The sequence below is a fragment of the Salvelinus sp. IW2-2015 genome, linkage group LG20, assembly GCF_002910315.2.
Source record: "Salvelinus sp. IW2-2015 linkage group LG20, ASM291031v2, whole genome shotgun sequence".
NCBI lineage: Eukaryota > Metazoa > Chordata > Actinopteri > Salmoniformes > Salmonidae > Salvelinus > Salvelinus sp. IW2-2015.
Window position 1 is genome coordinate 75,751,792 of NC_036860.1, and position 14,343 is coordinate 75,766,134.

At 46.9% G+C, this 14,343-nt stretch overlaps 1 protein-coding gene across 2 annotated transcripts; it reads right to left on the reverse strand.

Annotated features, from left to right (window-relative positions):
• Positions 1-8,862: 8,862 nt before the first annotated feature.
• On the reverse strand, positions 8,863-13,736 carry LOC111981417 (ubiquitin carboxyl-terminal hydrolase 37-like). Of its 2 annotated transcripts, XM_024147776.2 has the most exons (11): positions 13,622-13,736; positions 13,306-13,437; positions 11,604-11,742; positions 11,340-11,476; positions 11,015-11,108; positions 10,835-10,914; positions 10,208-10,345; positions 10,031-10,104; positions 9,561-9,630; positions 9,333-9,471; positions 8,863-9,116 (listed from the first exon to the last, which is right to left on the reverse strand). In XM_024147776.2, exons 1-10 carry the CDS (start codon positions 13,714-13,716, stop codon positions 9,456-9,458), a joined length of 975 nt encoding a protein of 324 aa, XP_024003544.1. In that variant the 5' UTR covers positions 13,717-13,736; the 3' UTR covers positions 8,863-9,116; positions 9,333-9,455. The 2 variants fall into 2 exon arrangements, with proteins under 2 accessions (XP_024003544.1, XP_024003545.1); XM_024147777.2 differs by lacking the exons at positions 10,835-10,914; positions 11,015-11,108.
• Positions 13,737-14,343: the final 607 nt, after the last annotated feature.

Sequence of the window (14,343 nt, forward strand, 5' to 3'; positions counted from 1 at the left end):
TACTTCCCTGGAACAGCCATTAGAATCAAACAGCCCTCTAGCTAGAATTTAACCACTGTCATTTCAGCTGGTTTACTGGCACACAGGTGGACGACTGCACACAAGTCGGTAAAAACATGTGTCTTTGATGATTGTACAGGATTGGACCAGGATATGTAAAACAAAGCACAGCATAAGCGAGGGAATTATTTTTAAATGGTAGCCTAAATGACGATCCCACTGAATCATCAAAACCACCACTGTCATAGAGATACTGCAATCCATTTAGTTTAGTATAAAAATAACTATGTAAATAACTATTTGGTAGCAGGTTTGTAGTAAATTAGATTGTACCACGCCATGTTGCCTCAGCATTCCCCCTATATATATGACCAGCAAAAGACCCTGTTAACTTGACCATTGTAACCTTGTCCAATAACCCACCATTTTATATTTGACATATCAGTCTACTTTAAGTGGTGTACGATAATGTGTGGAATTAGGTTTGTCAGACTTGGAGCAAAGGCCCTTTCACTTTAGTGAAGACAGCCCAAATGTCGTGTTCTGACTACTGTGTCAAATATTCTATGCGACCTGCTCTGCCTACTCAGTTATTTTGTCTGTCGACCCAGTATAACATCTAGCTTCAACTCATAATGCCACTAAGTGTCTCTTCTTTGACTTCGTCAGTGTCCAGCACAGTGTAATTTCTGACTTTTCCACATGGCTGGTTATATATATGTTTAGCTATTTTGTTATCGTGATGAATGATGGACCTCTCAAAAAGCGATCGTAAGCAGTAGCGAGTACTTTGCATTTCCTCTAGTATTTAAACAAATATATAGATTCCTCTGTGGGAATAATCTATGAGAGTAATCAAAAACACGGATCACTCGTATAATCCTCCTCAAGTTCTACTAGACAGGAGCCACGATGGAGCGTGCGTACCACGGACTGGCATGGCCTTCTTACAGTGAAGGCCACCAGAGCACGTGACGCTACATTAGACACGCCCTCTCAGCACGCGAGCATTGCTAAGAAGGCAGGAGAACCACGACAGGGCGGAAACAAGGACACAGGGAACAGCAAAAATCAATACAAGAATCGACAAGGACAGAGACGGAAAACAGAGGGAGAAATAGCGCTCTAATCAGCGAGGCAAATAGGGACAGTGGTGCAAAGAAGTAAATGAGGTCGATAGGCTGAGAATGAGAAACAAGCTCGGGGAGGAACGGAACGAAGAGAGAGAGAAAGAAGAAAGAACCGTAATAGTGCCAGCAGAGGAAGCACGACCAAGGAAGATCGATTCAAGACAAAAACACGACCACGAGTACGACCGCCCCCACTACAGCGAGCGGCCTGCCTGGGCAGGCGAAGAACGCCTGCGGGCAAACGAACAGAAAATCATTCAATCAGACGAGCAGCGCGAGCAGCGTGCGCCGATGAGAGCGCGCGAACTCCTCTTCCTCAGGACCGTAACCCTCCCAGTGCCGCGTAAGTACTGTGGACCACGTCCCGAGGAACGGATGCCATGATCTTCCGTACCTTGTAAATAGGAGCGCCCTCGACAAGGGAGCGTGAGGAGAAGGACGAACGGATGGGCGCGAAGAAAGCTTGACACAAGAGACATGAGACCAGGAGTGGACGCGAGCGAAGATGTCGCGGAGAGAGCGGAGGTCGCACCAGCGACAGGATGACGACCTGAGGAGACAGGCGGACGACCAATGAAGCGCGGGAGTCAACGTGCCGAGAAGCTGTCGTAAGGGGAGTTACGAGTGGAAGCCACGACTCTCTGACCGACAATACTAGCGGACGCTGTGAGCGCGCGTTTATTGCGGCTCTCACAGTCGTGCGCGCCGGGTGTAACGCGAGAAGTGCAGAACCTGACCTCCTCCAGTGCGGCTCAGGCGAGAGCGTGGAGCGAGAGAGAGACCTGAGCGGAGGAACGCTGACTCGCGATGCTGGTACGAAAAAGAGGGGTGGTAGCAAGACTACTTCTGAAACGGTAGGCGCCGTAGCAGAACGAAGAACGAGTGTGTTATCAGCCGCAGGAGCTTTGTTCTGCCCAAGGACGCGAGGGTTAGTCGAAAGCGAAGGCGGGTACATTGCGACCAGAGTCGACTGATTGGCCCGTTGTCTGCGTTGGACCCGTTAGACTGGCGATGAAACGCCGGAAGAAGACTGACGAAGCACCAATCAAACGACAGAACTCCCTCAAACTGTGACTGTGAAATTGCCGGACCTCTGTCTGAAAGTAAGGCGTAGGCCTGCACTGCTCGTGACACGTTCCTAACGGATGATGATTTGACACTTCTCTGATGATTCTCCGGGGGTTCCAGCGGAGAACCGCTTAGCGAGGGAAGAGATACGTCGCCGCCTTAGAGAACTATCGATAGACCGATTTATAGCAATCACAGTCATTCTCCCGGCTAGGGACGGGCAGCGCTAGAGGGTATATCTAAGTCATGCGAGTGTGAGCGTGAGTGGTTGTGGAGATGAGACCGGTGAGAGAAGCCGCTTTGACAGGGACGATTACGCTGTACTTAGTCTGCGACGCGAGTGCCGACAGCAGCACGAAAACGAGCGCGATATGTCCCGCCCTGAGTAGGCTACCAGAACTACTGCAAGCTGGAATAAGCGAACGTCTAGACTCCCGATTGCGGGCCTGGCCAGCGTACTTGCAGAGTGAGCCCAGCTAGAAGATCAGCCAGACGAATAGAGACAGAACGAACGAAGCAAGGTTAACTAGGACATCCCAGCTCGTCAAAGCGAGTACGCAGCCTCGTGAAGTCGAGTTCTGCTTCTACTCTCTTCACATTCTGCCCAGACTGAGTCAAGCCTGCAACGATCTGCTCCGTGTCAGCGTGAGAATCCCGGATCGGCGTCGGGTAGAGAGCCACAGAAAGAACGTAAGAGACCGGGATAAGGCATCAGGCTTGTGTTCTTATTTCCCGGAGCGATGAGAGTCGACGAGAGCTCGAAGCGAGCCGAAAGAACAACGCCCAACAGCTTGACGTGCATTAAGTCGTTTGGCCGAACGGATGTACTCAAGGAGTCTTATGTCAGTCCAAACGACAAAAGACGGTCGCCCCCTCCAACCACTGTCGCCATTCGCTATGGCTAAGCGGATGGCGAGCGGAGTGTCGCGGTAGCGCGACATCATAGTTGCGTTCCGATGGCCGACAGGCGATGAGAGAAAGTAAGCGCAAGGATGGACCCTACGTCAGACTGGAAGCGCTGAGACAGAATGCTCCCCGCCCCACCTCTGAAGCGTCAACCTCGACAATGAGATGTTTAGTGACGTCAGGAGTAACAAGGATAGGGGCGGATGTAAAACGCTTCTTGAGGAGATCAAAAGCTCCCTGGGGAACCGGACCACTTAAAGCAAGTCTTGACAGAAGTCAGAGCTGTGAGAGCAGCGCACTTGACCGAAATTACGAATGAAACGCCGATAGAAATTAGCGAAACCGAGAAAGCGCTGCAACTCGACACGTGACTTAGGGACGGGCCAATCGCTGACACCTACCTTAGCGATGCCATCTGAATGCCTTCAGCGGAAATAACAGAACCGAGAAAAGTGACAGAGGAGACATGAAGGCGCACTTCTCAGCCTTCACGTAGAGACAATTCTCTAAAAGCGCGGAGTACACGTCGAACGTGCTGAACATGAATCTCGAGTGACGGTGAAAAAATCAGGATATCGTAGAGTAACGAAACAAAAATGTCAGCATGTCTCTCAGTAATCATAACTAATGCCTGAAAGACAGCTGGAGCATTAGCGAGACGAACGGCAGAACCCGTATTCAAAATGCCCTAACGGAGTGTAAACGCCGTTTTCCACTCGTCCCCTCTCTGATGCGTACGAGATGGTAAGCGTTACGAAGGTCCAACTTAGTAAAGCACCTGGCTCCCTGCAAAATCTCGAAGGCTGACGACATAAGGGGAAGCGGATAACGATTCTTAACCGTTATGTCATTCAGCCTCGATAACACGAGGCGCAGGAGAGTACCGTCCTTCTTCTTAACAAAGAAAAATCCCGCTCCGGCGGGAGAGGAAGAAGGCACCACGGTACCGGCGTCGAGAGAAACAGACAGATAATCCTCGAGAGCCTTTCGGGAGCCGACAGAGAGTATAGTCTACCCCGAGGGGGAGTGGTCCCCGGAAGGAGATCAATACAACAATCATACGACCGGTGAGGAGGAAGGGAGCTGGCTCTGGACCGACTGAAGACCGTGCGCAGATCATGATATTCCTCCGGCACTCCTGTCAAATCACCAGGTTCCTCGAGTAGAGGGGACAGAAGCAACAGGAGGATAGCAGACATTAAACACTTCACATGACAAGAACGTTCCAAGATAGATAGAATTACTAGACCAATTAATAGAAGGATTATGACATACTAGCCAGGGATGACCCAAACAACAGGTGTAAAAGGTGAACGAAAAATCAAAAAGGAAATGCGTCACTGTGGTACCAGATACTGTGTGAGAAGAGGTAGTGGCTCACATCTGATACTAGGAGAAGACTACCATCTAAGGCGAACATGGGCGTGGGCTTCCCTAACTGTCTGAGAGGAATGTCATGTTTCCGAGCCCATGCTTCGTCCATAAAACAACCCTCAGCCCCAGAGTCTATCAAGGCACTGCAGGAAGCAGCCGAACCGGTCCAGCGTAGATGGACCGACAAGGTAGTACAGGATCTTGATGGAGAGACCTGAGTAGTAGCGCTCACCAGTAGCCCTCCGCTTACTGATGAGCTCTGGCTTTTACTGGACATGACATGACAAAATGTCCAGCAGAACCGCAATAGAGGCAAAGGCGGTTGGTGATTCTCCGTTCCCTCTCCTTAGTCGAGATGCGAATACCTCCCAGCTGCATGGGCTCAGTCTCTGAGCCGGTGGGAGGAGATGGTTGAGATGCGGAGAGGGGAAACACCGTTAACGCGAGCTCTCCTCCACGCAGCTCGGTGACGAAGATCTACCCGTCGTTCTATGGGATGGCGAGTGCAATCAAAGAGTCCACGCTGGAAGGAACCTCCCGGGAGAGAATCTCATCCTTAACCTCTGCGTGGAATCCCTCCAGAAAACGAGCGAGCAACGCCGGCTCGTTCCAGTCACTGGATGCAGCAAGAGTGCGAAACTCTATAGAGTAATCCGTTATGGATCGATCACCTTGACATAGGGAAGCCAGGGCCCAGGAAGCCTCCTTCCCAAAAACTGAACGATCAAAAACCCGGATCATCTCCTCTTTAAAGTTCTGATAATCGTTAGAACACTCAGCCCTTGCCTCCCAGATAGCTGTGCCCCACTCCCGAGCCCGACCAGTAAGGAGTGATATGACGTAAGCGATCCGAGCTCTCTCACTAGAGTACGTGTTGGGCTGGAGAGAACACAATATCACACTGGGTGAGAAAAGAGCGACACTCAGTGGGCTGCCCAGAGTAACATGGTGGGTTATTAACCCTAGGTTCCGGAGACTCGGAAGACCAGGAAGTAGCTGGTGGCACGAGACGAAGACTCTGAAACTGTCCAGAGAGATCGGAGACCTGAGCGGCCAGGGTCTCAACGGCATGACGAGCAGCAAACAATTCCTGCTCGTGTCTGCCGAGCATTGCTCCCTGGAACTCGACGCAGTGTTGAGAGAATCCATAGTCGCTGGGTCCATCTTGGTCGGATTCTTCTGTTATGCTGATGAATGAGGACCCAAAAGCGACGTAATAGTAACAGAGTCTTTATTCCAGTATTAAAAAATAATGATTCTCCTGGATATAATCAATGGTAATCCAAAACAGGAAACTGAAATCCTCTCGTCAATAGAGAGGAACGACTGGAGACGCGACCACAGACTGCAGGTCGCTTCAGGAAGGCACAGGCCGTAGCTGACTTAGACACCTGCTCACACGCAGCATCTGAAGAAGGCAGAGAACACGACAGGGCGGAACAAGGACACAGGAACAGCAAACATCAAACAAGAATCCGACAAGGACAGGAGCGGAAAACAGAGGGAGAAATAGGGACTCTAATCAGAGGGCAAAATAGGGGACAGGTGTGAAAGAGTAAATGAGGTCGTAGGGAGAATGAGAAACAGCTGGGAGCAGGAACGGAACGATAGAGAGAGAGAAAGAGAAAGAACCTAATAAGACCAGCAGAGGGAAGCACAGGGACAAGACATGATCAAAGACAAAACATGACAGATTTACAGAAGGGTAATTAATGTTTATTGAAGTTTTATTGAGTGTTAGAGAGTTGGTTTTAATTCAGTGGTTCAAGGGTAGAGAAATTGATCAATTTGAATATGCACACTTGTTGATGCCTTGATTGTTAAACATAAATTACAATTTTGTAAATTAGTAAATACATATGAGGCCTTTATTCATTATTTTAAACCATAACAAATTGGGGGAAAAAGGGTTTTCTGTTTCTTTTGAAAGACATGGGGGAAACAAGTGTATATTGTTTGAACCAGTTTCATAGCTTTAGTGTCATATACCATAAGCACCTCTCCCATCATGTTGGTGTGAACCAGTGTTATAACAGAATGATTTATGGAGCCTTCTGTCTGCCAGGCAGAAAGTAGAATTTCAATGGGTTCAAAGCTTTAACATCCTGAAGGTTATTATTATTAGTGGACTGGCTGTTGACGACCAGGTATTCATCATCTCCTTTTATTTCTTGTATTCCTGTATTTCTAGCCTTTTTTTGTTATTGTTGTAAAAGATCAATAAACATATCCATTATAGAAAAAAAAAAGTATTCTTCTGTATTTCTTGTGCAACACGTTGATGTCCTCTTAGTCTTTCCCACAGTAGTTGTGGGTCAAGACTGTCTTCCAAACTGATATGTTCCATTACTTTATTGTATTTGTGGTTACATTAAAACCCCGAGGGAGTGCGCAGATAGACTGTGCACAGACACACAATATTGTAATATTATTAACTTATTCCACTTTTTACCCAACATGAATGAATGATAGGGATTGCCTCTTATACAGTGCATTCGGAAAGTATTCASACCCCTTGACTTTTTCCACATTTTGATACGTTACAGCCTTATTCAAAAGGGATTAAAAAATGTAAAATCCTTATCAATCTACACACAATACCCCATAATGACAAAGTGAAAACAGGTTTTAAGAAATTCTAGCAGATTTATACAACAAAAAACAGAAATACTTGTACAAGATTGTACATGATTTGGAAAGGCACACACCTGTCAATATAAGGTCTTGCAGTGGGATGTCATGTCAGAACAAAAACCAAAGACTCCTAGAGCTGGCCGCCCAGCCAAACTGAGCAATCAGGGGAGAAGGGCCTTGGTCAGGGAGGTGAACAAGAACCTGATGGTCACTCTGATAGAGCTCCAGAGTTCCTCTGTGGAGATTGGAGAAACTTCCAGAAGGACAACCATCTCTGCAGCACTCCACCAATCGGGTCTTTATGGTAGAGTGGCCAGACGGAAGCCACTCCTCAGTAAAAGGCATATGACAGCATGCTTGGAGTTTGCCAAAAGCCACTTAAAGACTCTCAGACCAGATGCAACCAAAGATGAACGGCACAAAGTACAGAGAGATCCTTGATGAAAACCAGCTCCAGAGCGTGCAGGATCTCAGACTGGGGTGAAGGGGTCACCTTCCAACAGGACAATGACCATAAGCACACAGCCAAGACAATGCAGGAGTGGCTTGGGGACAAGTCTCTGAATGTCCTTGAGTGGCCCAGCCAGAGCCCGGACTTGAATCTGATCGAACATCTCTGGAGACCTGAAAATAGCTGTGCAGCGACGCTCCCCATCCAACCTGACAGAGCTTGAGAGGATCTGCAGAGAAGAATGGGAGAAACTCCCCAAATACAGGTGTGCTAAGCTTGTAGCGTCATACGCAAGAAGACTCGAGGCTGTAATCGCTGCCAAAGGTGCTTCAACAAAGTACTGAGTAAAAGGTCTGACTACTTATGTAAATGTGATAGTTCAGATTTTTGTTTTCTTTATAAATTTGCAAAAAAATCTAAAAACCTGTTTTTGCTGTTATTATGGAGTATTGTGTGTAGATTGATGAGAAGAAAAAACAACAATTTAATACAGAGTAGAATAAGGCTGTAACTTAACAAAATGTGGAAAAAGTCAAGGGGTCAGAATACTTTCTGAATGCACTGTAGGTACATTTATTAACTACCATGTACAGTAAAGGAAAATTAATTGCACTAGCTCGGTTAGATGTTTTATATTTATATCATTGTAAACATACAGTAGATAGCCGACAGTGGGTACATGTTTTGTGGTGTACACTGTTTCTTCTGGTGGTCTAGGGCAGCCTGATGTCCAGGTGGTCTAGGGCAGCCTGATGTCCAGGTGGTCTAGGGCAGCCTGATGTCCTGGTGGTCTAGGGCAGCCTGGTGGTCTAAGGGGCAGCCTGATGTCCTGGTGTCTAGGGCGCAGCCTGGTGGGTCTAGGGCAGCCTGATGTCCTGGTGTCTAGGGCAGCCTGTGGTCTAGGGCAGCCTGATGTCCTGTGGTCTAGGGCAGCGTGCTTCTAGGCAGCCTGATGTGTGTGGTCTAGGGCAGCCCATGTCGCTTGGTCTAGGGAGCCTATGCGGTGGTTAGGGCAGCCTGATGTCTAGGGCAGGCCATGATTACTGGTGGTCTAGGGCAGCCTGATGTACTGGTGGTCTTAGGGCAGCCTGAGTACTGGTGGTCTAGGGCAGCCCATTGCCTGGTGGTGGTTTAGAGGCAGAATTATTCCTGGTGGTCTAGGGCAGCTTATGGTGTCTAAGGCAGCTTGATGGTGGTCTAAGGCAGCTTGATGGTGGGTCTAAGCAGCTTGATGGTCTAAGGCAGCTTTATTCCCTGGTGGTCTAGGCAGCCGTGATGTGGTCTAAGGCAGCTTATTGCCTGAATGGTGGTCAGTAGGGCAGCCTGAGTGGTGTCTTAGGGCAGCCTGATGGTGGTCTAGGGCAGTTGATGGTGGTCTAGGGCAGTTGATGGTGGTGTTGGGCAGCCTAATTCRATTAATCTGATATTTCTTGGTGTGTGGTAGGTGCTACTYCAGGTGGTCCCTGAGAGCTGTGCCTCTCCCTGAGTTTAATGATGGGTTCTCCTGGTGCTTTTCCTGGTAGTGAGGTGCCTGGTCTCCTTCACCTGCTCCACTACAATGAGAAATGACAGGGAGATCTTACATGTACATACAACGTCTGGAAAATAACACATACAGAGGGATTACAGGATAAAGGCATAACTCTTAATGTGTGGTCAATGAATCATCTTTCTAGCTTTGATAAACACTTTCTTTTTTCTTGATGACTCATTGTCGTGATTGACTCCATTTCTGGCATTCTTCTCAAATGTGTGGGCTAGAGCCTTACCTGCAGACATAGAACAGGATGTAGGCAGTCTGTGCCCTCGCCCTCAGCACAGTGGCCTCATCTGTCCTCAAGACACGTGCGTCATCCAGGCAGAGCCACCCACTGCCACGGCTGTCCAAAACATCACTGATGTAGTGGCCTGGGGAACAAGGGAGAAAGAATAGAGTGTACATTAGGCTTTCAGAATTATGTGCGTGGGGTGTGCATGCATACCTGCGTGCATTTTACCTGTATACATGTTGTCTCCCAGATGTGAGATCACACTTGACAATTTGTAGATATTGTCTGGCTGGTGTCTCTGTAAGGAAACACATTTAATAATAGGATTGTTATTTTGTCTACAGGATAGGGGTGCCTTCTATAACTGCCTTATCTTGATCCGCCCACTATCTCAACTGGATCTAATTATCTGTTATTTATCTCTCTCTCTCTATATATATATATATATATATATTTATCTCTCTCTCCTCACCACAGCGGCTTCCTGCTGCTTTTTCTCACTGTCAGCTGGTTTCTCTAGCTGGTCAGAGGAAATTGAAGCTGGTGGGGGTATATCAAATAGTGTAAATACAAACCAAAAAGTGAAGTGGAAACCTATCAACAAACATACTCTTAACTTCAGCTTCCGACTTGCTTTCCTCAACAGTCCTGTTTCATGAGAGGGTGTTCTGCATGATGTCAGTAACACAATGTCCTACCTGATCTATCAAGGGTGCCTTTCGGGGAGTTTGCAGGTGTGCTGTCCATGTTGTTGTTCCCCAGTGAGCTTGCCCTGTATAAATCGATGGCAATGAAAATCAATATTTAGTGTGTGAAAATCCTGGTGTGTGTTGGCTGCTCAATGTGCAATGTCCCCAAACAGAGTGTAAACCAACCTGGCTCCATGCTGGACAGGGGCTGTCTCCCCCCATACGGCTGGGAGGGTCAGTTCTGCAGGGATGGACATGGGATCATCCACCTTCTCTGGCTCCCAGTCGCCTGCAGCAAACCGCTTAATATGAAGCATTAGGACCCTGCTCAGAGATACACAGACGGACAGGCAGGCAGGCATTCACACACACACAGACAGACAGGCAGGCAGGCATTCACACACACACAGACAGACAGACAGGCAGCATTCAACACACACCAGACAGACAGCACAGACAGACAGACACGACAGACACAGACAGACAGACAGACAGACAGACAGACAGACAGACAGACGACAGACAGACAAGACAGACAGACAGACAGGCACACAGACACACACAGACAGACAGACAGACAGACAGAAACAGACAGACAGACATACAGGCAGGCATGTGCACACAAGACAGACAGACAGACAGACAGACAGACAGACAGACAGACAAAGGCAGGCAGGCATTCACAAAGACAGACGGACAGGCAGGCATTCACACAGACAAAGGAATCAGTCTTGTACTCAAATCAATAACCCAGTTTGGTGAGTTAGAGCTGGACTGTCAATTGTAATCTGAGATGATGATAGGGGGACTCACCGGGGCAGCGTGAGGAAGTGCCTAGTCACAGATGCAATGCTGCCTGAGCACTCCCAGCATGCACACTCTAACGCAGATGGCTAGGTGACAAAGCATAGCAATACAATTATGAACATTATGACATTAATGATAGTGTTCCTTGACATACTCACTAACTCTTGGTTGAAGCTAAGTGCTGACCTTAAAGTAGAGGTCCAGGCTGTGTGTCAGGTAATGGCTCAGGCTCAGTGACAGGTGATTGTAATCCTCCTGACCATACACTGTAACTCCACAGCTTCAGAAGTACGGAGAGAAATGCATCAGCTCTCCAACACAAACCTTTTGATCCCTCTACACACTAACTATCTTAATGCTTTACCTCTGTATCCTGCATGTTATGCTGACATTAAACCTCCTCACAAATGGGATGAAGACATCAAGGTACACCGTATACATTTACATTACATTTACATTTAAGTCATTTAGCAGACGCTCTTATCCAGAGCATACAAATGACAGCTGTTACCTGGTGCAGGTACGGGAAGTCTTCAGCTTGAATTCTAACTGCTTCACGGGGCAGGTGTACGGCTCTGGTGAGCCCTTTAATGCCATACCCTCCTCCTTCAGCTGAAAGAGGAGGAGCAACACACATTCATGGGCATCCTAAGAGAAGAATCGGAAAGAAACAGAAAATACATCAACAACTACAACTGAAACAGAGCTAAGGAAAAAGACTGTCACGTGTCCCAGGTTTATTGTTATGTGAGTCTTTTAGCATATAATATCTTACCTGTTCATCGTCGTCCTCATAGTCCTCATTGACAAAGGAGAGACAGCGCTTGACTGTTTGAAGGATTTTCTTCTTTTCCTTTTTCTTAGCATTGACAGTGCCTCCAGAAAGCCTTGACTGATGTAACTCGGCAAAGCAGCTGTGGAGGGAGACAAAGAGCATGCATTCAGGTTTCACTCTCTCACTTGGCCACAGATTAGCTCTGTGCTTCTACTTTAGCCTCTGATCAAATATGATTCAACTGATTCCTGATTGTGACAGAAAATCACCTCTGGTGTTAATCAGTAGCTGAGTTGGGTGTGGTTTTATCTTAAAAATCATATGAGGCACTAAGAGTGTACAAAAGAGAGTATACATACATACATACATACATACATACATACATACATACATACATACATACATACATACATACATACATACATACATACATACATACATACATACATACATACATACATACATACATACATACATACATACATACATACATACATACATACATACATACATACATACATACATACATACATACWKAACAAAAATATAAATGCAACACGTGAAGTGTTGGTCCCAAGTTTCATGAGCTGAAATAAAAGATCCCATACATTTTCCATATGCACAAAAAGCTAATTTCTCTCAAATTTTGTGCACAAATTTGTTTGCATACCTGTTAGTGTGCATTTATCTGTTACCAAGACGCTGATTAAACAACATGATCATTACACAGGTGCACCTTGTGCTGAGGACAATAAAAGGCCACTCTAAAATGTGCAGTTTTGTCACACAACACAATACCACAGACATCTCAGGTTTTGAGGGAGCGTGCAATTGGCATGCTGACTGCAGAATTGTCCACCAGAGCTGTTGCTAGATAATTGAATGTTCATTTCTATACCATAAGCTGCCTCTAACATTGTTTTAGAGAATTTGGCAGTACATCCAACCGGTCTCACAACCGCAGACCACGTGTAACCACACAAGCCCAGAACCTACACATCTGTCTTCTTCACCTGCGGGATCATCTGAGGGGGTGTTGAGGAGTATTTCTATCTGTAATATAGCCCTTTTGTGGGGAAATCTCATTCTGATTGGCTGGGCCTAGCTCCCCAGTGGGTGGGCCTATGCCCTCCCAGCCCCACCCATGGCTTCGCCCTTGCTCAGTTGTGAAATCCATAGATTATGGCCTAATGAATTTATTTCAATAGACTGATTTCCTTATATGATCTGTAACTGAGTAAAATCTTTGAAATTGTTGCATGTTGCATTTATATTTTTTATTTTGTATACATACAGTACATACATACATACATACATACATACATACATACATACATACATACATACATACATACATACATACATACATACATACATACATACATACATATATACATACTGTACATACTGTACATACATACCACAGGAGGTTGATGGCACCTTAATTGGGGAGTACGGGTTCGTGGTAATGGCTGGAGCGGAATCAGTGGAATGCTATCAAATACATCAAACATATGGTTTCCATGTGTTTGATGCCATTCCATTTGCTCCGTTTCAGACATCATTACGAGCCGTCCTCCCCTCAGCAGCCTCCACTGATACATACATTGAGGCGGGACTGTGTACTGTAACTATAAGCGTCTAGGTGGGTGGGTCAGTGTGTGTACAGGTGGGACAGGAGGGTGAGAGCGAGGCTGTATACCATAGCAGTTTAGAGAAGGGGGAAGAACTCCAGGTGTCCTGCTGTCTCAGGATGTCTCTGCAAAATGCTGGCAGCCCCAGCAGGCACTGCAGAGCAGAGTTCATGAAGCAGGTGTTGCCAATATTAGGCAACCTGTGGGAAAGAAGCCATCAGTACCACACTAATATCTGAACTGTGGACCAAAGGTAAACTCATGAATGGATTTGTAAGGCATGAACGCAAGATAACTCTGAGTACCACACAGAATTATTTGAAACAAAAAGAGGAGCTCAGAGATAAGAGTAGGTGTGTGTGTGTAGATGTGTGTGTGTTTTACCCGAGGAGCTTGGTGTTGTCTTCACCCTCGCCTGTGCAGCTCTGCTCCCCCAGCTGGGTGCTACTCTTGCTGAACAGGTTGCGGAGGCGAGCCATGGCGTCCCGAGACCTGACCAATGGCCTGGAGGAAGAGGGAAAGGTTAGAGGCCTCAGTAGCAGTAGCTCAACACCAATCTGTCTGTTTGAACACTGTTTTAATGTACAGGCATACAGATATTCCTTACCATGTCATGGTGTGAGTGAGTGACAACTCTTATGTAGAGTCGAGTGAGATGAAGGTGGCAATTGTCTACAGTACTTACCTCTCCAAGGAGACAGAGGAAGCCTTCAGGTCAATGGAGGCCTCTGCAGAGAGAGACCGAGAGACGGACAGCGGTAAGAGAGAAGCTTAGTCAAAGATGAATTAAGAAAAATAGCACCAACAAATGGCACCCGTTTACAGACCTGCGATGCCAGCAAATCGGGGTACCATTCTCTTTGTCTGTGGAACAACTGCCCCCACCTCTTTGACCTCAGAGCTCATAAGATCTCTGTAAAGACACACAGACATATGCATTAGGTTAGCTATATTATATTGGCTTTTTCATTTCAATTCAATGGTGTTGGTTGGCATAAAATTTGATATCAGGCTGCAGTACCTGGCAGTCTCACTGTCTTTGTTGGTCTCTCCATGGTGGTCAAGGGGGTTTGGAGAGGAGGACTGGGGGGCAGGGGAGGAGACGT

Excerpts from the sequence above, each read along its gene's own strand:
- LOC111981417 (XM_024147776.2), bottom strand. The coding sequence starts at position 13,716 with ATGGCTCGCCTCCGCAACCTGTTCAGCAAGAGTAGCACCCAGCTGGGG. Across the intron at positions 10,915-11,014 it reads GCCTGGACCTCTACTTTAAG|CCATCTGCGTTAGAGTGTGC; the intron begins GTCAGCACTTAG and ends TTTGTCACCTAG. Across the intron at positions 9,631-10,030 it reads AGGCACCCTTGATAGATCAG|AGACACCAGCCAGACAATAT; the intron begins GTAGGACATTGT and ends GTTTCCTTACAG.